Source organism: Lepisma saccharinum, chromosome 14, assembly GCF_977018435.1.
Source record: "Lepisma saccharinum chromosome 14, izLepSacc3.1, whole genome shotgun sequence".
Classification (NCBI taxonomy): Eukaryota; Metazoa; Arthropoda; class Insecta; order Zygentoma; family Lepismatidae; genus Lepisma; species Lepisma saccharinum.
The window spans coordinates 49743318-49769780 of record NC_139242.1 but is presented as its reverse complement, the minus strand read 5'-3'; the positions used below and the strand labels follow the sequence as shown (position 1 = coordinate 49769780).

Below are 26463 nucleotides of genomic sequence, written 5' to 3'. Positions count from 1 at the left end.
AGCACCACGCCCCTGGCTGCCTTTACCCCCAGAGTTTCCTCTAGGTACCCACTTTGTACGACGCTGGGTGGGCGCCGAAGCCGCTTCAACAGGAAGGGGAGAAAAACAATAATTGAAAGTTGGTGTTATTTTTTAATTCAGCACTCGATGATCTATAAAACACGGCTACATTGACTTATTTAAAAATTTCGTTGCAAAGCACTGTAGTTTGGCTAAATTTCGGGATTCTCCCTGGCTGCTACACCAATATTTCGATCCCTACATTGCACACGCACTGTCTACGACCTTGAATAACAATGTTCGTCACCATCGTACTTTTCTCCTCCCGCCCCTCCATTCATTTCTTCCCCACATTTAAAGTCGGCGCTGGTTGTCCTGTCGTTCACTTTTTTTATCTACGCGCGATTTCCGTCCAAGTCTCTCCGTCACACTTTCTGCTGGGACAAACTCGTCCAACTACTGAGGTTACGTTTGGCAACAGTGACCGCATTTCGCTTTTCATTTGTTAGCTTTCAAGTGATTCAGCACGAGAACTTTATTTGCGTGACGCAAGCCACACTAGAAAAGTACACGAACTGCAGCTAACTAAACATTAGTGCTGTGGATGTGGGTGGTACTACCGAAATAACGAAAGAGCTGTTTTGACATAAGGATGGTAGACGTTGCTGAAACTATTTGTTTATTGTGAAACTTGTTTCAAGCAGAACAGCTCGTCAACCGTGATCATCCAGAAGACTTTTACAACGAATAGGTATTTAGCAGACAAATCTCCCGCCGTACTCGAATTGTGTGCGTGTTTGTGCGTATGAACTTCATCAGAGGTCGGTGGTTTAGGAAGAAAGGAATGGAATGCAGGTAGTAGAGAGGAGCTGACCCACTTACAGTGAAAGAAGCTTGACAGTACTGTTTTGTCATCAAGAATATCGTGTTCGTGGAGACCAGTTTGAGATCAACTTTTGGTCAGATCTTGGTGTATAGATGTTTATAAATCAGTTTTCTGTAAGTGCTAAATCGAAGTTATATTTAAACTGTTCATATTGGTAGCATTGGCCTTTTATAATACAGTTTAGTGCACCCACCCAAATATCTTACTTTATCAGTGTGAGTGCTTCAAAATGACGTCAAATTTTGCAAATTCGAATCACTGCTGGCCAAAGGATGTAGGCATTGTAGCTTTGGAAGTGTATTTCCCATCCCAGTATGTAGATCAAACGGAATTAGAACAGTTTGATGGAGTGTCTGCAGGAAAGTATACAGTTGGATTAGGACAATCAAAGATGGGATTTTGTACAGACAGAGAAGATGTGCATTCGCTCTGCCTAACAGTTGTCCAGAATTTATTGGAGAGATACAACATTTCACGACAAAGTATTGGGAGACTTGAGGTGGGAACAGAAACTATAATCGATAAATCAAAGAGTGTTAAAACTGTTCTCATGCAGCTATTTGATGGAAGTGGGAACACCGACATAGAAGGCATAGATACAACTAATGCTTGTTATGGAGGTACTGCTGCTCTCTTTAATGCTTTAGCGTGGATTGAATCAAGTGCGTGGGATGGTAGGTACGCTGTTGTTGTAACAGCAGATATTGCTGTTTATGCACAAGGTAGTGCACGTCCAACAGGCGGTGCTGGTGCTATTGCAATGTTGATTGGTCCAAGTGCACCATTGGTAATAGATAGGGGTCTTCGCGCAACCTTCATGAAGCATGCATATGATTTCTACAAACCAGATTTGTCATCTGAATATCCAACCGTAGATGGTAAGCTGTCAATACAATGTTACTTGAGTGCTTTGGATCATTGTTATCAAAGATACTGTTACAAAGAAAATAATGTTGAATCTCTTGAAAATAACAGAATTAAGGGAGTGGGATTAAGGAATTTGGATGCCATGCTGTTTCATTCACCGTATTGCAAACTTGTACAGAAGTCATTAGCTAGGCTTGTTTTGAATGATTTTCTCTTGACAAACAAGGAAGAGGTTACCCAAAACTATTCTGGACTTGAAAAGTTTCGGGATGTTAAGTTAGAAGATACATATTTTGATAAGGATATTGAGAAGGCATTCATGTCGCACAGTAAGAACATTTTTGAGGCCAAAACAGAACCAACCTTATTGCTAGCGAATCAGATAGGAAACATGTATACACCATCATTGTATGGAGGTTTGATATCCCTTCTGGTTAACAAACCAGTAAATGAACTTGCAGGTAAAAAGGTTGGATTGTTTTCATATGGATCTGGTTTAGCTGCTTCCATGTATTCTTTACATATTTCTAAGGACGATGGCCCTGAATCTTCACTTACCAAACTAGTTGGTAAACTTTCTTATGTAAAAGAAATGCTTGAATCTCGTCAGAAAATAGCACCAAGTGAATTCACAAACAGTTTGAAAATTCGTGAAATGAATAATCATAAAGCACCATACACTCCAAGTGGAAGTGTTGATGTACTTTTTCCAGGTACTTGGTACCTTTCACATGTAGATGAAATGCACCGGAGAACATATGAAAGAATTCCTGTAAATTCCTAGTAAATATGATGAATAGCTTGTGTTTAAAAAAACCAAAGGGTGCTATGTTATGGTATTTTTAAAGAAATCAATGTAGGTTTGTTGCTCAAATTTTACTTTTATTTGCTATGATTTAGCACATGTTGGTGTAGATTTAGTTGTTGAAAACTGAGTTACAGTTTCTAAAGTTGTTCACTGTATTACACCAGGAAACTATTTTCATTTTCTGTTTTTTTTTTTTTTTTTTTTTTGTTTGATAGTAATTCAAAATGACAGTTCTGCATTGCTTCCGTGACTTTTTTCTATTTCTTTAATTGCTATGCCAATTCAATGTCAGAGAAATGCATTTTTCTGTTTTTGTACACTTTGTTGTGTACTGCTGAATAAAGTTATACAGGTCAGACATGAAAGTTATTGTTCTGAACTTAAGGATGTGTCAAAATGCTGGAGCAACACGATCATGGTGTATTTAATTTTGTATTCTGTTATTTTATGAAGTTTTATCCTCATTTTATGTAAACTGTAACATTGTGGATATTAGGTCTTATTATATGTACACCGATAGGTGATTAACAAATGTGGAGAATGTAGTGGAAAATTAATATTGTATTAACATTAAAATGAATTTGCAGAATGTACTTTTGTTCTCGAGAAATTATTTTTCAAACTAATGTAAATATTATGAGGACGTCAAGGATCTGTGATCTTTTATAGAGCTGTATCGTGCTGAATTGTAACAGGGAAGTATTGAAATATACTCTTCCACTTGAACATCAAATATGATTGTTGATTCCATTTTAAATCTATATTGTCATTTATACATGTTGGTTGTAAAAGAAATGCAAGTCAACCATAAAATGTTTTCTGTGGCAGCACATTGTTAATATTTTATTCTTTTTTTGGCAGCAGACAGTGTACATTTATCTTGCAGTCTTTCATGTAATATAATACTGCCATGGATTTAGGACTTTGCATTACTTCACATGGCAATCATTTTAACAAACATGGAAGTGTTCATGATTATAACCTATTTTCCAAGTTAAGAATAAAAAGAGCTGAATTGCAAGGGGGTGAGGGGGGTTAGATATTCGTAGAGTTGCTGAATTCTCGGATATTCTGGGTGTTTCAAGCCTAACATACCTACCCATCTAGATCAGGATCTACAAGGAACTAGTTTATTTTTGCCATTGTATTTGAGTGTGAATAGAAATTCAAATAAGTTAATATATTGAGAATAGAAATATCATATCACTTAATGTGTTCATATTGATCCTAATCTGTAATTGAAATTATTTCTAGCAGTGCCTTTGTGATAAGTGAAATGGTTTGTGCAAACTACTTTCATATTTTACTTCATGCTTATAAGACAATATTTATGGCACATCTTGTACTGGGATTTCTCATGAAAATTCTTACCTTACTATTAATACTACAAATGCCTGCACCATGTACAGAATCAGTAATTTTCCACAGGTCATTGCTCTTCCACATCAGCCTTCTGTCATGCTCATGGTTCGTTTGTATTTTATTTTTTTCTGTTATTTTTCATAGTGATTGTTCACTGTGTGCATATTCTTGACAATACAATTATGAAAGAATAACAAATTCAGTAATGTGGTGACATGTACCAGATGATATAAATAGTGTGCTAATTTTAATTCAAGGTGACTGGCTACAGTTTGCACTTTTGTTGATGTTTATAATAAACAATATATTTTTACAGCTAAAGTGTGAGTGCACATGTTTTGACACCAGTATTGCAAATATGAATTGTCTATGATTAGGTATGGGTGATGTTAATGAGTAAATTCAAATAATTTTGAAGTGAACAAATACATTCAAAACCATAGAGTTCTTCAGCGTATGTAATCAGTAACATCTACATATTACAATAGAACTTTTGAGAAATATTTATATGGGCAATGTTTTGGTGGGCAAATAATATACTGTTAAAAGTCTGGACTGATTGTTCAGTCAGTGGTAAATATCAGCCAGTAAAGGTATTGCTTTAATTTTTACTGATCCACTTTTTGCATTAATTACCTGTGACTTACTGCTACAACTATAGAAGTTATACCATAATAGGGATAAATTTATACAGTACCAATATCAATAATCAATCTTATAGTGATTTAATATAAAAGTACAAATGTCACATGAAGACCTTTGGCACGTTAACAGTTTATTCATCTTGTGTAGTTAACCAGTGGTCCGCATTAGGTATTGTAGAAGAAAATGCTGGGTATTTTTACTTTTGCTTTGAAAAACCAGGATATATGAATTATGCAATTTATGTACTAACAAAGTAGTTGAATTTTGCACTAACTTTCTAATGTCTAATATTGCCTCTCTCTTATTAACTCAGTACATAAATATTTTTCAAAAAAATATTTCAGATGATTTTTTAGATTTATCATAGCTTGTTTCAAGTAAGAGAATTTGTGTACAACCACAACTTAATTCAATTTCTAAAATTTTGCTATTTGTATGTTTTGTTTGACTAACAAGATGTTGGAAGGAAAATCTGTTTGGTACAATTGTTCAGTATTGTTATGTTAAGGGTGTAGTTAATTTTATTATTTGTGGTAATACATCAACATAGAGTAACTCACGTGTTTGAAGTAAGATTATCAGCATGAGGAAATTGACAATTTATTTGATAAGAAAAATAGCAAGTTCCAATCTATAAATCTCCCAATTGAAAGTTACTTTGCAGGATTTGAAATCCAGAGTTTGCATAAAGATTGGGAAGTTGACGTATCCAAATTGTACCCCAATTTTTTTGCTGTATTACATCAGTATCAGTAAATATTATATTGTTACTTTATTGATGTCTGTCCACCAGCTACTTATATTTGAACTGTCATGGTTGATCTATAAGAAATGCAAGTGTAATTGTTGATTTTAAAGTACACTTTGAAATTTGAGGATATTGTCTAGTAAAAGTATGCAGCTTAATTCGTTTGTTGTCACAATGGGCCTATACAAACAGTGGTTCCAATATAAGTGCCTTTGTAAACAATAAGTACATGATGTACTGATAGTGCGAATTCTGTTTGCAAGTGTGTATGTATATCTAGATAATGGTATCTGATTATGTCTTTTTCATGGTAATCCATGATTAGTTTTTATGCATGGTGTACAATTGTAAATTCATTATAAACTTTTTAATTATTATTGATTGGAGTGTCTTGTACACTGTTGAGGACAACAGCATGCAAACATTTTAATACATTATGAGTTGAAAATGTAGGAGAGTATTTACTGTTTCTTCAAAATTGTTTAGTTTGTTGATGTGTTATGTTAATTGAGCTTTGGTTTACTTTGATTTGATTTGAAAAATGAAATCAATTGTAACTCCATAGGATGGGCTGTTGTTGAAATGAAAACAATTTATTCCATATGCAGAACAATGCATGAAGATGGTAATAAGTGAATGATTTACACATCTTTGTTATACTGGTTAATAATCGTCCATTTTTTCAGTATTGGCAATAGGACTGGAGTCTTCGGAAAATGTCAAGGATATGTATATAGTTTCTTCATTGAAGTTAACTTTATTCTCAATCTCACAATTTGTGCATTTTAGTTTGCCTAAATTTTCGTGTTGGTGGTCTGTCACATGTATGCGAGTATTTTTTTTCCTAATGACCTGTGAAACACAATTCCATCCAATATTTATAAGGCTTTTTTGTGGGCTTCCAGTGAAGAATGTCTGTACAGATGATTCATGCTAATGTTTGAATAATCTTATATTCCTTATTCTTTCATTCATTGGCTATGAAATTGTGTAGTCATTTTTTTCTTTTTACATATGATATGCAACACACATGCTTTTTCAATAAATAACTTCCAATAAATTAGTGTTCTTTTTTAGATGCCTTGTTTTTGGCTTTCACAGGCAATTGAAAGTAATATATAGAATAAATTTTAATTTGGAAATTGGTTCTCAGTATTGAATCATTAAAATATGATGTAATGTTAATGGTAGTTTTGAAGTATAATCCACTTCACTCACCCTAAAAAATATTATTGCTTTTTGTTTTTAAATGTAAAAGGTAGGGCTAATTTGGAAGTCTTAAATCACTCTCTCTCTCAACACATACCATTATATTTGGGAATAATATATTACCTACATAGTCACAATTTTTATTTCTCATGAGAGTTACAATCAGCTATTTAGTTTGTTACTGTGCTGTAAACTTATTGCCAGATCTGACAGCTTCATACATATTTTTAAATGTATACATAATTGCAGTGGCGTGCCCAGGATTTTCGAAAGGGAGGGGTTACGTACACTATTTTTTGTAGTCATCCCTCATTTTGCCATCTTTTCCTACATTTGACTTTCTTTTTTTAGGAATACTAGGCTAAAGGGGGGGGGTTATAACCCCCCCTTGGGCACGCCACTGCATAATTGTCAGATAAATGAGTATGATCATTCTTGTTTTTTTCTGGACATTTATTACAACAGATTGGTTTTGGTTTAACAACTGTACATTTATTTTGCAAGAGTTGTGTTTGTGGTTTTCTGTGAGCTAACTGTGTTTAGTAGATTAATTTTCACAAACAAAAATGTCATATTCTAGTTTTGTGTGAATGTGTTGTCATATTTTTGTTATGAAAAGTATTGTTTATTATATTATTGTATGCATATGATTTGGGGTTAGTGTAATAGGTATGTGGTTTGTGTTAGATTGCATATAAGAGATATATACATTTTTTCTACGGGCTAGAAATAAATTATTATGCATCAAAATCTCATTCATTAAGTTTTAATTTCTTATCTAAAAAGTTATATTTATATTCTATTCTTTTTCAAATTGTAGTCACAGTTGCAATTGAAATTAGTAACAGAAACTGTCTTTTATTTTACATGAATCAAGGTGTCTGATAATTTATTTGTAGCTCCTTAATTGTTACTATGTAGTATGTAGTTATGCTGTATTAAATTGTTATATATGTTAAGGTGGAAGAGTTTTTTTGAAATTTTTATAACGCTGGTTGGCAAAGTTACGAACAAGATCTGTTGATATCATTTGCAGCAGTCATAAGTATTAACTATTTTATAAGAATCAGTCTTCTTTTTAAAACAAGGCTGTGCTGGTATCTGAGTCTACTCAGAACTACAGTTCTCTTCAGTTATGTATCTGATTGCGATGAATTTGATAAATAAATATAATTTTTCTAATATTTTTATTATTTTGTTGATGTGCCTCTTCTTCCAAGAATTATTTTATGTTTTATTTATATATACAGGGTGTTTAAAAAAGAATGACCCAATTTTAAAACATTATATTTAGTGATGAAAACAAATTACAAAAATGGAGCAAAGTGCAAAATACTCACAAAATGATAAAGTTTTAGCAATGTTGTTATGTGTCCTCCATCAGCTGCAAGGACAACATCAAGTCGATAGCTAAATTCATCCTACACTTTTTGCAAAGTAACTTTGCTGCTGTGTTTGAGTTTGTCTAGGTCATGAGCTAACGGTGGAACAAAAACCCATTCCTTCACGTATCTCCACAAGAATAATTCGCATGGGATCATGTCTGGAGATCTTGGAGGCCAAGAGTATAGGGCATTGTCTCGGAGTCCTGTGTGCCCTATCCAGCGGTGAGGCAGTGTGCCATTGAGGAATTGTATGTTGTTGTACCAGTGTGGTGGTGGGGCTCCGTCTTGTTGAAATAAAAAATCATCAGAGTCCTCATGAAGTTGTGGAAAAAGCCAGGTCTGCAGCATTTCAAGAAAGCTCACTCCTGTCACGGTTTTCCTCAAAAGAGAATAGGCCATAAATCTTGGTGTGAGAAATTGCACACAGAACATTTACTTTTGGTGAATCGCTTATGCTCTACGATTGGGTGAGGATTCAGGAGCCCCCATATCCACACGTTATGGCGATTATCTTTACAGTTTACATGAAATGTAGCTTTGTCACTAAAAAGCTCTCTGCCTCTATGTCCACTGAGAGAGCATTGCTAAACTCCACACGTTTCCTTTTGTCATCAACACGAAGAGCTTGCACTAGTTGTAATCGGTATGGTTTATAGACCAAATGTTATTTTAACACACGCCAGACAGTCATATGAGGAATTGCAAGTTCTCTGCTGGCACGGCGAGTAGACTTTCGTGGGCTTCGCTCAAATGCTTGCTGATTTCTTTGCACACTTTCATCAGAAGTGTGAGGTCAACCTGGACTCTTACCCTTGCACAAACATCCTGTTTCTTCAAAGTGGCGATACTAACGATGAATGTTGCCCAAGGGGGGGTTGATGGGGGTAGTATTCCTAAAAAAAAAATAACAAAATGAGGCTGACTGACTACCAAGAAAAAGTATACATAACCCCTCCCTTTTGAAAATCCTGGGCACGCCACTGCATTTAGGGTAACATTTAAGTAGAGTATGTAAATTATTTTATGGTGAGGGGTCTGGCCTTCTGTTAGGATTCTTCAGAACAGGGAAGGCTCCCGTCTTCTTGTTAATGGTGGAACTTGCTAAATGAAATGTACCTTTCATGTGTGTGCGCAGAAAGCAAGAAGATAAATTACAGTTTTCTATGGAGAGTGGTTAATGCAGCATGCTACAACATCAGGAGTCCTGGGTTTGAATTCCAGCTTGGGATGGATGTTCATTGTGAGTGTTCTTTCATCAATTTCATATCATCACTCATCCTCCCAACGTGGCAGAAAAGTGAAGTGAAGTGAAATGAACCAAATCAATCAATCAATTAAATATCAGTTTCATTTTATCTTGATTCACTTCCATGAAATATGGTAATGATTTACTTTAAATACAATAAACAGGGCAAAGGATACTGCTCCTTTATTCTCAAAGTTTCCATTCCTTGGGTAAAAACTTTCTTGATAAAATTGTTGCCTCCCCTTTCACGTAGTCGTAACATCACCTTCTAACCAATGGGTCCTGGTTTCAATACCTGCTGAAGACACTTAGTGGTTCCCACTTTAAATTCGAGGTCCAGGCCCGATTAGCCTTTCTGTACATAAAGTGGACTTGGAGACAAACTCAAAATATAAGATTATGTTGGAACATGTAAAGGATGATTTAATTAATGACAACTGTGAGATGTTTCACCTACTTTTGTCTAGTGCTTTTCCAAATCACTCCATTTGCACACAAGATCATAATGCAAGAGAGACTAAAAGTTCTGCATTACAATACCGTCACAGTAATTAAAATTGTTGATATTTGCCTTTTTTTTACCCTTATACATAAAAGAAATCATGAATTTGTGCATTTGTTGTACTGTGTGGAGGGAGAGAAAAGTTTGCTTTATTTCCAAAATTAACATTTGAGTTTTATTGCAAACTTAAGAGGTGATGTGTGCTAGAAATTCTCATATGCTCTAATTCTTGCATTAACTAAATATATTTATTCCACCAGACATCCCTCAACTACTCACTCTCTTGCATTAACGATAAGGATCCATTATTGAGGTTGACCTACATGGGCTTGGTTCATTTTTCACCATGCAGCATTATTATTATTATTATTTTTCAGGAAAAAATAGGATTTTTATAAGGATTTTTTACAGAATCAAGTTAGAAATTGTAAGATAAAGTGAATGGTGAATAATGTGTTCAAAATTTCGGAAAACGGTGCTTAGCAGAGTTAATATTACTTCTACTGAACTAATTGCAGTGAATTTTATCAGGAGGTTATGTTCATTTAGTGTAAATTATCCATTGAATGTTTTGGAAAAATCAAGCTTTATGCTCAGATAGGCTAATCAGGACTAGACCTACAGTTTAAAGTGGGATCTGGACCACTATGTGCCTATACTGGGAATTAATTCACCAGGAGGTGAATGCTTTCAATGCCAATTATATGTTTGTTAGAATAATTTGTTCTACAATTTATCGGATGTATGAAATGTCGAAATAGATTAAATTTGTTGTTAATCGAATCTTGTGTGTGCTCTCATATTATAGAACTACACAGAAGTGCAAGTCAAAATGGCGTTGTTCTTGGTAATTTTTTATGAGTAGGGCTGAGAAGTTTGTCCTAAAATAATCTCAAAAATGACTTGAAAATAATTTTTTGCTCTTAAAGTGAAAGCTTGTTTTTTTCATTAATTACGAGCGAGGTATTGAAGAAATTTATAAAACCCATTGTTTGTTTGTTTAAACTAGTGAAGCAAAGGGGAAAAACAATTAAGTGCTAATGTAGTTTTCTTTATTTTTACTTCAAGCTTACATAAACTACGCCTCAAGGTTTTTCAGCATAAGCCATTCACCTCCTTTCAGAGTAAACCTTACAGCATACAGTAGCATATGAAAATACAGTTGTGTTATGTATGCATCAGATTATAATATTTTAATAGTGTGACTAATTTTACTTTAAAACCACAGATTAGTTGCGATCAAGGAAACCTCAAATTATGCTTCATTCACCGAAAGTATTTTAGGTTTGCTGGAAGAAAAATAAATGTACCACAATTAATTATTGCCAAAGATTTCAGTTGAAAATAATATTGTGCTTTTGTATTGGCATACTGCTGAAAAAAACTACGTTAGGAAATTTATATACATAAGTTATACCAGCAAATGGATTTAAAATCCATGAAACAGCAGGGAAGGAGCAAAACGAAACCTCAAGAATTATAAAAAATGCAACAATCCCAAAAAATACTGAATGACCTAAAATATTGGAAAATGCAATATTGGTTCTAACTATAACACCATTAAGCCTTGTTTCCATAATTATGAAAAACTAAATATGCTGACCAAGGCAGTAATTTATTTTTTAAAAAACATAAACTAAACGTAACATTTCAACCTTCTAGCAAGGTCTTCATCAGACTCTGTACTTGATACAGAGTCTGATGAAGACCTTGCTAGAAGGTTGAAACGTTAAAATTTAGTTTGTTTTTAATAAAATAAATTACTGCCTTGGTCAGCATATTTAGTTTTTCATGGTTCTAACTGAATGGAAACTGACTACTATCAGATTTAGCATTGTCATCAAGCCCCAGAAAAGAATATGTTTTTTCATCAACTTTCGAGCCCTATTCGTAGCACATGGTGGATTATGTCAGTAATGTAATAGTTGTTAGGGTAGTGCTTGAAATGCAAGGTAAAGGAAACACTGTTGTAATCTGACACTCAAATTGGCAGCCCTCATGCTCCAAGGACTGCACCACTGAGTTTAGTTTTATTTTAGAAATGGCTTAAAGATTTAGTGTGCAACAACAGGGGTCAGCAAACAAGACAAAGTAGATGGATAAACACTCTTTCACCCCAAATATGTACTTTGGCCAGGGTTATGTTGTTCATGATTAACTGATAAACGCTGGATCTTTTTATTGACTAGATACGACCTACAAGAGAGGCTTCTGGAAAAGGACCAATGTCTGGAAAATTTGCAGAGGAAGGTTTGTCGTTTGGAGACTGAAATGAAGTTGATGGTTAAGGAGAATGAAACATTGAAAGAAAAAGCTTCAGAAGTGTCTCAGCAGGTAAAATTAGCTTTACTCTAAATTAGGGGTGAGCCGATAATACTTTGAATCGATGCCAATACTGTTAGCAATTCCCACTGATACTGATATCGATACTTGAAAATTGTAACAATTAAAAGTTGTTCAAAATATAGATTAATATTATTGTGTAAGTATTTCACTCTAAAATATTTGAGAATTACATCAAAATATTAAAGTAACTGGTATGTACACATACAAACCCGTTTTCCCCACAATCCTGGTGCAAAATGAATGAGAACTTCAAAATTTGCATAATTTCCAGGATAATTAGACTGCTGAAGTGCTGCACAGCATTTTTGCGGACCCTCACAAAAGATGAAAAAGTATTGGCAGGTATCTGTAATTAAATTCCAACTGATATCGATACATCATTATTGGCTCAACCTTATTATTCATTTCAATGTTCTTAATCTCCTTGGTAGGGCAGACTAGTAAAGGAGTTGATTACCCCTTACAGATGTAGATTTAACATTTCCTCCTGACAACTCTTTGGTGTTATGCCACAGAAAGTAAGTTAATATTCATAAAGATACATGAATTTAAAACTGCAAATGCCATAACTGCAGGTGTAAAGTATTATTTATGTGCTCTCAATAAGACCATGGCCGGTCTAAGGAGCTGTGCTTTGGGCTCCAACTGTGGGACGGCAGGTTTTCATCCTGTGTATAGGACCGGTGGCTATCCACCATTGTGAGGAAATTGGGGAGCTACGAGTGAGTAGCGTAACCTGGTCAGAAATATCTCCTGTAACAACTGGGGGTTCGACATGCTGACTTCGCATCACCCCATTACTGGTTGAAAATCTCCACACCTGTAGGTAGGATTGTAGGAGGGAGACTGGCAGTCGGGATATAGGCCAAGGCTCTTACGGGCTGTAGAGCCACGGGTTACAATAAGAGCACAGTAAAGCATGCACCTTAATTTAAAATGTTATATGTACAGTTGGACACTTTTTCAGGATGTCCACTCACCTGGGAAACCTGGAATTAGCCTGGAATCTACTTTTGTACCTGGATAACCTGGAAAAGGGCTGGAATTTAACCAGAAACCTGGATTTTTCTCAAAATTACCATTTTCACTACATATGTCCACTTTACTTAGGGGCTTATGTTTTGTGAGTACGTGGATACCTGAGCAGAGTCTGTCACTGCCTCCACTTGAATTTTGGGGAGAATGCTGCGATTCAAGGGATTTATTCGTTAATTTTAAGTAAGTCAGTGAAAGCTTGGTCCTGGGTATGACCAAGTATGTATGAGTATGAGTACATTTTGTAAAAATAAAGTAACTGGCCATTCCCCATCCAAGAAGAATATGCAGTAACATGTAATTATATAAATTAACATATGCTTAGAATTTAAATTAATAATTTTTAAAACTTTTGTAGTAAAGACAAAATGTAAAAAATATACTACTACCAAGGGATATGAATTACATGGCAGTTTTGTCTGTTTATTCTAAATAAATTAAATTCATAGTCAGCAAATGTACATGTTTCAGCTACATATTATATTTTCATACAAATTCTCCATTCAGTTCTATGGCCTTGTGCCATCACAGAATGAGGTCATATATTCCATCCCTGTACCATATGTACTTGCAAGTATTTGAAAGTGTGAATAAATTGTACTTTTTTCTGTTTTTAACCAACTTCTCTATGGAAAATATTTCATATGAAAATGTTTTATTCTTATTTTTATTATGTATTTATTATTCATAAATAGTAATTGCAGTTTAACATTTAGAACTTGGTTATGAGCATGTTAAAACACCACAGAATGGTCTGTAAATTTATTTTAAAATTGGGTGGAAAATCAGGAATTTTGATTTGACAAAATGACTGCAAACCATGTATGTAAAATAATATATCAATTATACTGAGATTTATGTTACTAGGTTGCTATGAGAAGAAAAGACACTACAACATTTTGTACAGGGTGATTAATTAATGATGGCCCAAACTATGAGGTTGAAAGCAACCATTTGTAGAAGCAAAATAGTCCGCAAATGAAACTTTTGTTAGATAATTGGAAATATATGAATGTATTGTTTGGATCAGCTACTGATATTGTTCATGTATGATGGTGCATCAGTACATTTTGCTGTATCTGTGCGATGGCATCCAACTCGAAGATATAGTCAAGAAGATAGGACCTGTATCTTGGCCTCCCAGATCACTTGACTTGAATCCTTCAGATTTTTGTGTCTGGGGCCATTTAAAAAGCAGAGTGTACAACTCTCCCAGAATTGCAGCATGGGATTGAGGTTGCCAGTCACCAACTAAGATTGGAACTGGGTGTGTTGAAAAGAATTCGAAACTCAATGCTGAGAAGAGTATGATGATGCATACAGACGCAAACACAGCATTTTGAACACCTTCTGTAACACAGTGTAACATGTAACATCATGCTTTATACAATCTTGTGCACTTAGTCAAATGTTTACTAAACATTATTCTTAGCAAGATGTGCATTTTTTTTTTGGTTATCCCAAGAAACATGTCAGTGACATACATTTTGTTTTTTTTATATTTTCTCCACTAGTACTAGTGGTAATACTACATCACCTGATCTGCACCTAGTAGATAAACATGCAAGGAGAATAGCACATGACGAGCATAGGTATAAACAAGCATGTCAGTAGTGGATTCTAATAAGACATTCATACATTCCCAATTATTCTGCAATTTGTTTGTGTATCCATGTTTACTGAGACTTCATTGCATCTACTAGTGTGTACTTTTCACCCTCAAAGTTGCCTTCCAGATGACGTAGTGGTAGCGTCGTCACCTTGTAATCAAGGGGTTCTGGGTTTGATATCCGGTGGAGGCACATAGTGGTTCGGATCCTATGTTAAACTGTAGGTCCAGTCCCAATTAGCCTTACTGTGCATAAAGTGGACTTAAAAGGCTAACTCAATCCATCAATCAATCACCCTCACAGTTTGGACCATCACTTAGGAATCACCCTATATATTAGAAAAAAGTCATTAAAGTCATATATAACTATAGGCATGCACTGAACATAATGTTTTAGGGAATGGCTTTGTTTTTTTCACCAAGTTACATATTGACCCTTTATCACATGGTAAATACTGTGATCAATTTGTTCATGTTGCACAGAGAGTTTTCCAGAAGTATTTAATTTATTTAGACATCCCATATGTTTGAATTTTTTTGCAAGAATTGACTATATGTCAGTGGTAGTTTTCCATAAGGTATTCTAAAATGTAACTGCACATGATAGTCGCAGAATTTGTCATGCCTAATTTCAGTACATACAGTACTAGTGACCATCTTGCTTAACTTGTCACTTAACACAGTGACTGATGTTGACATCACAACCAACTACCATGATACAAATTTTCATCCTTACTCTACACTGTTAGCAGTGTGAATATTTGATGGTTTCTGTTTTCTACAACAATGAAAGTGTATATTTCTTGAGCAGTGTCCCTGCATTATTCTGCCTTGACTGATGCACTTTAAAATAACATTCTTAGCTATTTAATAATGTTCTTTGTATGTGTGTAAGTGTAGGCATCACATTTATTGGAAAGAAAATTTTATCTAATGTCACAAGTTAACAGCTATGTTAGCTATCTGGATTCTTTCCCTTTCTTCAACTTTGTCGAGGTTTCTTGTCATACTCAAATTGCAAATTTTTCATACATTTTCAGGAGAAAAAGGTGAAGGAGCTGGAAGCTGAACTTCTTGGGGTACAACATGATTTCCTAGCTTTGCAACAAGACAGAGAAAAGTTGGAAGCTGAGAAGAATCTACTGCAATGTTCAATCAACAATTGTCCATCTTTAAAGGTTGGTGAATTTGTATCATAATTGTTTTAAAATTTTAATTTTATATGTACGAAAAATATAGCAAAGATATACAATATAAGAACTAATAAAATCCTATATTTGTAGTGCTTAATCCTTTTTAATAGTCAGCAGCTACGTTCGCAGATCATGTTCTTCTTTCCCTGCCAGTAGCAGGTTCCTTAGCAACCAATAGTAAGTCACAACTTCGCATTCATTCACTTCAGTCAGGAAACAGCTTCACTTCAAGAAAAGCTGTTATTTTGAAAAACATCAGCCATGCATTGGTTTAGTTATTTGACCACTTGCTCACACTACACAACATAGACACATGACCTTTTTAAATCCTTTCTTACATTTATACATAATATGAAAGAATGCCAGAATTTTTTTCTATGTACAGTCTCTTTCTCATAATTTTAGAATAAAACTTAAAAGAAATATTAGAATTAAGATGACAGAAAAAAAATCTTTTTAGAATCATATTTTCTGAAGAAAAAATTATTAAAACTCTAAAAATGAAATGTAATATCAAGATATAATGTTATCTTACATTGTATAATTGGAATGTTCATATTTCAAATACAAAGAAAACAAATTTCCAAATTAGTTACATATTAATACAGATTCACTCTATTTCCTAAAATATTAATTGTTTTATTTATTTATTTATGTTTTGTATTGGAAAATTTATGAAACTTTCTTGCTTGTAAAATTTATGCCATTACTATTCATATCTAGAAATTTTACATCATCACACCCCTATTTTAAATGATATGAAGTTCTTTTCTTCAAAGCTGATTATATCGAAAGGACGAAAGGAGATTTATTTTACTGTAGATGCATATATGTAGAAATAAAAGGACAAGCATTAGAAAAAATATTATCATTTTTTTTTACTAAAAATTGCATGTGTCAATTGATAGCAAACTGTATGTTGTTTTCATGTCAAATAGAGTTTTGCTCACTTAATTCCATATCTATTTTTGCACATAGGTATCTGATTCCTGTGAGAGGCCAGGGACTTGTGACAAAATCAGGCAGCTTAATGAGAAACTCCAGCGAGAGATACGGTCGAGGACAAATGACCTTGTTACGCTAAGAATGAAACATGAAGATCTCACAAAGATTGCTGAAGACTTACAGTATAAGCTAGAGATTTCTACAGAAACATCGAGACGATTGCAAGAGCGTTTGAAGGCAGCGGAGTTTGAAATCCAACAGATTGGAAAGGTAAATTATTTGATTTTGTTACTTCAAAATATGTAGGTTTTTATTTATGAAGATGATTTAGAAATGGAATTCTTTTTATGCAGCTTAATTTTTCAAGTTTCTCAATCCACCTTCCTCCTGATTTTCCTGAGAAAACTGCAGGTATTAATGACAAGAGGTAATATTCACTGTTGCCGTTGTGTGCACTGCCTTGAGCCTTTATATTTTAAATTACTGAAGGCTAAATGCTGACTCCAAGGCATTTTTGTAATAAAAAGTTATATATATTTTCACGTAAGTAAGTAATATTATTTGAGATTGTCCATACATATCAATTGTAATACAGTATGTTATATGTATTTTACTCATTAGTACACAAGATGAATTTGGTAATTTAATCTAATATAACATATTTTTACTTTTTTGCTAACTTCTTCACAAGGAATAATGAAGAACTGAGTACACAAAGTAAATGAAATTAGATCAGAATTGTTAATTTCATCCTGTGCAAATAAGTTCTACAAGGAAATAAATTACTGTTGAGTGTTGATAAGTGTTATTAGTGTTGTTATGATGCCACAACATAAGTACATTTTAGAATATAATTTTTATGTATAATTCTTATGCGAAAACAAACTCGTGAAGAAGTGTGAGAAGGCAATTTTTAAGGGAACTTTCTTGAAAGATGTAAAAAATGTTTGGAAGGAAAATATTTCCAACATCTTTTGTGACAAAAGTATGTGATTACTTGTACTTGTGAAATATTTTGATTAAAATATATCTATTTGAGGGGTTGTACGTACACATATGGTTTTGTCGGCAGGCAGTGTGGTTCTGACCTCTACATGTGCACAGATTCAAGCAGTACAATAATCAAATGAAAGTACCATATATATCATCTCACTTGGCTCCATGCACTTTCTGAAAGAAACTACTACTTAAGTTACGTTCCTGTTTTATATAACTTGCCTATTGCAAAATGCTGTGATTCCCTCCTAACTATTGGTGCAAGTACGCATATACCAGGTCTTCAATTCACGTTTTTTTTTTTTCAATATTATTTTATGTCATATTATTATATTGCAACATTAATGCAAAACACCTCAATGAAGATATAAAGAAACTGTTCTGGACATCCAGAATAGCCGATATGAATTATTTTTCACCAAGTAACAACTACAAAATATGATAATCCTAACTACAAACCAAAATGATTAGGAAATTAGTAACTTTATTAAGTTACATACTCACTGTTCACTAATTGTATATAATTTATTAAATTAACTAATCACGCAGCACTTAATACTGTTCTGGTCTCCAGAATGGGTAAAATAAACACTAAACAATATAACAACAATGTATATCTTGTATTGAATAGATAAGAGAAAAAAGAGCAGGGGAACCATTTAAATTCATAGAAACTGACGTCCTGGTTTATTTATAGGTACCAGGACACTAAGTGCATACCCTCAAATGTATGTGGGCTTATGTTGGGTGTTCTGCTTCCTCTTTTTTTTTTTCTTTCTTCGATTCCTTCCCATTGTTGTGTATTATTTTTGTAATCTTTGTACTCCTCTACTATAGCTTGGTGTAACCTCTCAACGCTATCCAATAATAATCGGAAATACCATATTTATGCGTGTATAATGCGCATCCTAGTTTTTGATGCGGAAAAGTGACAAACAATTATATCTCCTATATAATGCACAGTACAATTCAGGTTTAAGAAATAGGTTTCTTAGTTGTAGGTCGTAAAGCTCTTTCTATGCCAATCAAGAGTGAATGACATCATATCTATTCAAGAGAAAATATTGTCTTGTATATACAATGTGTCACCAATTCACGCACGCCACCTCCCCCTACTCCCGCTACTGTGTTTAGCATCCCAGAGCTTTCACTTCTGTAACCACCTTGTTTATTCTGTAATAGAAGAAAGATAGATGAAAATTATGTTAATGGGTTTGCAGCACTCAGGAAGTTATTTTCTATTATTTCCCACCCGGCAAATACCACTGAATACACATCCCATGTGATGGGAGGTGCATGCTCGAATTCTGACAGAATGGTGAGGTTTTTCTAGTGTTGCAAAATGTTCTGGTGCAAAGTGAAAAATTATGGGAAATTATGGCCATTTCACTTTTATAATGGTTTTATTATTATTATTATTATTATTATTATTATTATTATTATTATTGCTAATGAACCCGGTAATTTGTATTTGCACCTCTTGATATATACGTGTCATATGCAGTGACATAGTGAAAACATGTGTGGTTTCATGTTGGGGCTCCGAATTATTCCATGCATGATACGCACCACAGTTTTTGGGGATGAAAATTTTGGGAAAATGTGCACACTATACATGAGTAAATACAGTTTATATTTTCGGAGTAAATATTCTTTCCTTCATTTTATACCATCTGCTATAGTACTCTTAATATTTTGACTAACTTTCACCCTCTCTATAATTCTCCAAATTCTAATGGCTTACCATTTAATACAGGTTGAAGTTTTCATAATTTATGAAAGGATATTTTTTTTATTTTAGCAATGTACTTGCCAATCTGGTGGAGGCAGTTCCCCATTCGAGAGTCGTGGTCACATGTCACATGATGTTCAGCGTCTGAAAAATGTAGAGGAGGAATTGGATGAAGTCAAAAATTTGTATGAGGACCAGTGCTCACAATTGGATGACTATAGGAAGAAGGTTAGTATCAGGCTGCTCACTGGGAATTCCTTAAATTCTGGGAATTATGCATGAATTATATTGGCTCCATAAATTGGGCCATTGCGGAACAATTTTAGGGGGTGTTGAGGTAATTTTGAGGGCATGTTAGGGAGATGCTGGAGAAGTGTGTATAAATCACTGTTTGACTGAAATCACAATTACCAAGTACTCTCACTTGCCATTCAGTCTGAGAGAAATGGGGGGTAGGGGATAATTCTTCCAAGGGTCTTGTTAAATGAATTTCTTGGCTTCCATTACAATACAGGGTGGTAGAGGAAAGTTTAGAGAAGTCAAAAACTGTACATTTATTTCATTTTTTTTATTCACCTATTTAAAAAGAAAGTAGTATGTTTGCACATGTAAATTTGTAGGAAAGAACATTTTTATGTCATTCTTACCATGAATGAAGTAAAGCTCTCTGCTAGAAGAAAATCCAGGCCTGGCGAAATTTTCTTTGAAATGTGGCATGGCAATATTCATATATTTCATTTGTGTAGGATGTTCACAAACTGCAGTGAGCATTTGAGTGATGAATAAAACTAAAAACGAATCCCACTGTATAATACTGTACATACATCAGGTCATTAGAAGAGCTCCAACAGTTTGCACTATATTGTCATTTTCATTCAGTGGCAAAGCACATGTTTGATTGCAGTGCGAACTATACTGTAGAAATACACAAGCTTTTTGAGAGTTTTCTATTAATTGCCTGCATGAAACAAACTATCCAAAAATTAGTCACTTTCAATTTTAAGTTAATTTTAGGACTTTCTTCGGAAGGGAAAAATCAACATTCGTGATGATTTAAAATTTTTGGGTGCATCGGCACATATGGCCATTTTGCACCCTTCAAAGTATACAAAGAAAAATCCGCTTATCTAAAACCCTTACCTCAAAGTTTTAAAAAAAAAGTGCATAAAGAGCCTTTTGAGAAAGGCTAAAAGAGTGCAAGGTTGTAAATGGCCCTACACAGGATGTACGTAACACATTAAAGAAGTAAGGATACACTAAAAACTTACTCAGAAACAGCATAAGAGGCCTGCTCTTCACAAAAAACTAAAAACATTTGTCTCATTTGCAGAGAACAGCAGGGCATTTCATGCATGTTTCCAGCTTACTCTAAGGATGTCTCATTCATGGGTTAAATTTTTAGATTTTTGATGAATCATAAGCACTCAATACAACTTCCACTGATGTTAGTTCCACATAACCACAGATCTGGGAAAAAAACAGTATTAATCTAGACAGGGTTATCACACACCTGGAAAACCTGGAGAACCTGGAAATCTCAGGGAATTTGAAAAAAATACAAATCTCAGGGAAATCTCAGGGAAAATCTTGTAATTGATTAATGGTTCCCAATGAAGCAAAACTGAGGGATGATAATATGCTCCTGTCTGTGGATAATCCAAGCTGTTGTAGCATTTCTCTTTCAGCAAGGAACTCATATCTATTTGTTTGTCTGTTTCTTGTTTTTAAATGTGATTCCAGGGCTGGTGACCAAATGTATACCTTCATAAATTTTGCGCTTTTTAAAATTTAATTAACCGATTTCAATCTTTTACATGACGTAAAATATATTTCAAGATGTGGAAAACGCATAATTAAGATAACCTGATGTCTAAAGTTAACCAGTGTTCATCTGATTTCCCTTATTAGGGAGTAGTTTTAAGTTTTTCTTCCTTCTTTTTTACAAAATAGTAAAAAAATGGAGTGTCCTGTTTAGGGAAATATTTATTTTCTGCCGTCTTTTGTGTACAATATTGTTGATTGTGTATTTACTGCATTTAGAACAGAATTTTAAATATTTACTTACTAGTGCCATACATGAATTATGTACTCTTCATATGCTGTACAATATTGTTGATTGTGTATTTACTGCATTTAGAACAGAATTTTAAATATTTATTTACTAGTGCCATATATGAATTGTGTACTGTTCATAAATACTTGTTCATATTTTAAGTTTTTGATCATGTTCAACTATTGTTATAGTCATGACATGACACGTGAATTTTTACGTGCCTCAATAGCTCACATATGTGTAAAATGAAATTACTTGTAGGACCAGCAGATCTACATTAATATCATGTAGTGAAATAGTTTTCTCAACAGATATGCTAGAATGACATATTTGACAATGTTCCAAACCCCCAAACCTATGTTCCCATTTCTTCATGACTCCCTAGAAAGTGTTGTTAGAGATGTAATAGGGAGATTCATAAAAAGTGACATCTTGAACAATGCAAAAAATAGTTTTAAATTAATGCAAATTGATGTCAGGAATTCTGACAACTTGATTCCTTTGACAAAGATTGATATTGGAATTGGTGCCAAAGCTGCTTTGGAAGCTAAAGAGGTGAATGAAAAGAAGAATCTTATGTTTTTTACTAGCTGTAGAATTTTTTTGCAACCAACGACAGAGAAGATTGTGGAACGTAGTCCCTTAAGTTCAGGTTGGTGAGAGCCGCCAGTTGTTTAGTTCCGAAGCAAATGACTCAGTTTCCAAAGCGATGTGCTCAGCGCATGGAAGACGTGATACAGGAACTTCTCAGGAGAAAGAGAATGAAGGCTGTAACTGGTGATAAAGTAATTCGCCAGTTTAAGACATTGTTGCACAATGTCAGTAGTGAAAAGGAATTGAAGAGAAGTTTTGTAACTTTTCAATCAAAACTGATGCACTAGATTCTATTTTTACAAGTGTCATGAAGGGCAAGGATGACTTCTCTGAGTTATGGAGCACTGTTAAGTTGGTTTTGATTTTATCACATGATAATGCATATGTGGAAAGTGGGTTTTCTGTAAATAAGCAGGTTTTAATAGAAAACTTGAAATAAGAGTCTGTTGTGGCTATTCGGCAAGTTTATGATGCAGTGAAAGTGGTAGGAGGAGTGTCAAATGTAGAAGTAAGCAAAGATATGATCCAGAGTGTTACAGGTGCACGTATTAGATACGAAAAAGCATTGCAGAAGATGAGAAAGAAATGTAATCACAAAGAAAACAAATGGAAAGAAATGAAACGTAAAGCAAGTGAGATCTGTGCTTTACAAGCCAAACAAAAAAAGATGCAAGAAGAAGCAAAGGCTATTGCAGAACAATTAAAAAAACTTGAAGCTTCTGAGAAGTAAAGTTTCTTAATTTGCTGTATCCGACATTAAGTACATTTCTTGTTTTATATTTCAGTCTCAGTAATTTATTATTCCTTTTTAAATTGGTACTAATAATTGTCACTTCATTTTTATATGTTTTAAAAATTCCAAAAATTTGTTTGTCTTAACTATTATTGTATGCATTACAGATTAATTGATATTGTATCCATTTATAAACATCCATGCAAGTGTGAAAATATTTCAGTGTTCTATATCAGATATGTTAGAAATTGTTTCAGAGTTGTTTAAAGTTCTAGAAAACTGGTCATCTTTGTTCTTAATTACATGCAAAGAAGTGTAATTTTATTTTATTATTGAACTAGTTTTGTTGTTATTTGCATCAGAAAACAACAGTAATAAAGAAGGTGAGGATGGTATGGCTATGAGGGGAAATGGAGGAGGCCATTGTAAAATTATAGTAGTCATTTACTGTGCATTCAATACTCTGGAAAAAATATGAGGATTCTGGAAAACTCAGGGAAATCTCAGGGAAAATGGATTTGGAGTTTGCGTGGGAACCCTGTCTAGAAAACATTTCTTCATTTACACTGAAAATTGTAAATTCTGATTGGCTTACAGCATCCATAAATTAAAAGACAACAAATTTCTTCTAGCATCCAAGAAGAAACATTCCGTTTAATCAGTAACAATTCGACTGAATTACAGAATTGCATCAAAACATAACATGACAAAAGTATTGCTTTTATGTTTTAACACTTTAAATGCCGCATTATTGAATCAAATGGGGGCAAAACAACCTATTCTTTTTTTTTTTTAAGGCGAAGAGCAACAGTTTTGCATCAGATTTGCATTTATTTCAATATTGTCACAACAGGCACTGCTACTAAAAAGAAATGTGACTCTACAAGAGAGTATGAATTTCTCCCCATGTTGCAAGTGGAAGCAATTTTGCAAGTTTTATTAGGCTGGACATGATGTGTGAAAAATATGATAAATCTGAAATTTCAGATTCCCATGCAGAAAAAAATGCAAGTTACGGTTAACCAAATGGGAGTTTTAGACTTTTTCCTATGACAAATCAAATCTTCAATGTGTCCTCTTTCCATTCATGTGTTTTTCTACATTATTGGAAACGTGGTATTTCCAAGAGAACAAGTAAAATAATACTCCCATAAGTGTATTGCTAAGTTTTCTTCTCCTCCTACAACCATCCAGTGCACAGACCTCTTTCCCCAGCTCGCTGTGGGGAAAGGTCAATGGGGAAGGAGCAGTTTAGGGTCATAACGTCTGACTGGACACAAACTGTTCCTCCTGCCCTTCAGATCTGAACCTGCAACATCTTTTCAAATAGCTCCCCAATTGTTATCACGTTTCTGGATACAGTTGAAGTTCATATGTAAGTCATATTTAAAGTAAGAACTTGACATTCTATTGGATAAAAAGTAATACAATTCCAACTGACATACTTTGGAACAAGTACATTAGCAAATACAACTCATCTCAATATCATAATCATGAAAAGAGACATGCAGATTCCATTATCTCCCTGAGATGGGGTTGAAAGCTTAGAATGAAGGTTTTAATTTTATGTGTGCTTTTTAAGGTACTTACTCCAAGGTAAGTCAGACATGATTGTCTCATTACATTACTAAAGAAGTTTTATTTTTAATTCTAAACAATTGCCTTTCTCTTCTGTCCATTTCTTTCTGTTAGTTCTGGTTGGTCTTTATTGTAAGATGGGCATGTATAAAAGTTGTGTATAATAATAATATATAAGTATATAAATAATCGAAGAATATTATGTATATATGTTCATAGCATTTTATAGGTTTGGTGCGTATTGCTCACAAATCAAGAATATAAAAAAAAAGGTTAAAAATTAACGTTAAAAACTGTACTTACGTATGCAAGTATGTTGTTCCTATTTTTCTTTCTTTGGGACAAAGCCTGAATGATTGCACCCAATATCGGTTCCCACGTCACTCCGGAAGTTATCCAAGCTGCTCGAGAAGAACGAGAATTTACGGTGGATTTTGTGACGCAATAAGGGGAAATAGGAAAATAAAGGGAAGAGGAAAGTGTTTGTGGAGGAGTGACCTTCATGTAGATTAGGAAGCACAGTTGAGCAGGAAAGGCCTAACCTGCAAGTTGTATATAGTGATACACACAGTGTTTTAGTTTTTTAACGTTTTTAACATGAGAATAGGTTAAATGTGCAAGTTTTTAGTGAACGATGAGATATAATGTTTGAAATGTATCCATACCAACCCTTGTCCACAATCCTTCTATTACATTTTGACGTGGTGCTATGCTAAGTACCTAATATTTGCATACGAACCTGAAGAAGGGGATAGTTAATATCCAAAACGTAGTTCTAAGGAAAGAAAAATAGGAACAACATACTCGCATATTTAGGTACAGTTTTTAATGTTAATTTTTAACGTCTTTTTATATTCTGGAATTGTGAGTAATACGCACCAAACCTACAAAATGCTATTGATCTCCGATACGGGGAGAAAAGTGCATACCCTAGAAAATAAGAGGATTAAGTTGAATAAGGGTTTGATCAGGATTAGGGTTATAAAACAATGCAGGAAAATGGGGGTTTTTACCATTTACTTTTTAAAATGGTGATATAAAGCTGTGATTGAACAAAAGCAGGAAATGCAGTTCAAAATAGTGGGGAAATGCATTAGGGAAGCACATGGGAAATCGAACGCCTTAATAGGGAATATTATAGTTTACATTTGGAGGTTAGTGAAGAGCTGAACGAAATGACATGGAACCGCATAGAAGAGAGGCATTTTAGAGCCGTGGAAAAAGCCAAAGTTAAGGATAGTTGTATTATAGAGAGGAAATTGATGAAACTAAAATTGAATGGGAGGGACAATTTAGAAAATAAGAAACAAAAAATGGAAGAGAAGAGGAATAACGAGAACATTTTAAATTTCACCACCCATGAACAACCTAAATAGTTGATTAGAATTATGAATAAGGGGTAGAAATTTGCAATTGGGGAAGAGAAACTTGAAAAGGGAGAATTCATAATAGCAACAGAAACGATTGTAACAACTATTGATGAAAAGGAGGATAAAATTGCAGCTAGACAAAGGATACGTAATATCGTGGAACAACATTTGCAAAAAGAAATAAAAACGAAACAGGGAAATAGAACGTGGAAAGAGAAAATAAACAAAGCGTGATTTGAGCAATGTAGAAAAATTGGTGAAAGAGAATAAGGTATTTCTGATTAGGTCGGATAAGTAAAACAAGATACGTAGTTATTATGGATAGAGAAGAATATTACCGGAAATTGGAAGAAAGCTTTAAAGGTAATGATTTTGAGGAAATAGAGAAAGACCCTATTAATAAGATTAGAAGAGAGATCAAAAAATTGATAGAGACAAGCATTACATTGGGCACAAGCGAAAAGAAAAATCTTATTAAAAACACTAAAGAAGGCAACATACCAATCGCATTTGGAATACCTAAGATGCACAAACAAGGCATACCACTTAGGCCTATTATACAAACCTACGAACATCCGGGGTATGGGTTAGCAAAAATGGTGGTAAAAAGAATACAGAAGG

The 26463-nt window shown here is 34.0% G+C and overlaps 2 protein-coding genes across 2 annotated transcripts in view; both read left to right on the top strand.

The window, feature by feature from the left end:
- LOC145998870 (uncharacterized) overlaps positions 1-26463 on the top strand; it is a 140901-nt gene that overhangs the window by 100939 nt on the left and 13499 nt on the right. The window contains exons 9-12 of the mRNA XM_083135564.1: positions 11848-11992; positions 15689-15826; positions 16820-17056; positions 19584-19742. Coding sequence (XP_082991690.1) covers positions 11848-11992; positions 15689-15826; positions 16820-17056; positions 19584-19742 — 679 coding nt within the window. The remainder of the gene's footprint in view (positions 1-11847; positions 11993-15688; positions 15827-16819; positions 17057-19583; positions 19743-26463) is intronic.
- On the top strand, positions 583-7707 carry Hmgs (hydroxymethylglutaryl-CoA synthase). The gene has a single exon (XM_083135566.1). The coding sequence runs from the start codon at positions 1116-1118 to the stop codon at positions 2535-2537; it is 1422 nt and encodes a 473-aa protein (XP_082991692.1). The 5' UTR covers positions 583-1115; the 3' UTR covers positions 2538-7707.

Coding starts and splice junctions, on each gene's coding strand:
- Hmgs (XM_083135566.1), top strand. CDS start 1,116: ATGACGTCAAATTTTGCAAATTCGAATCACTGCTGGCCAAAGGATGTA.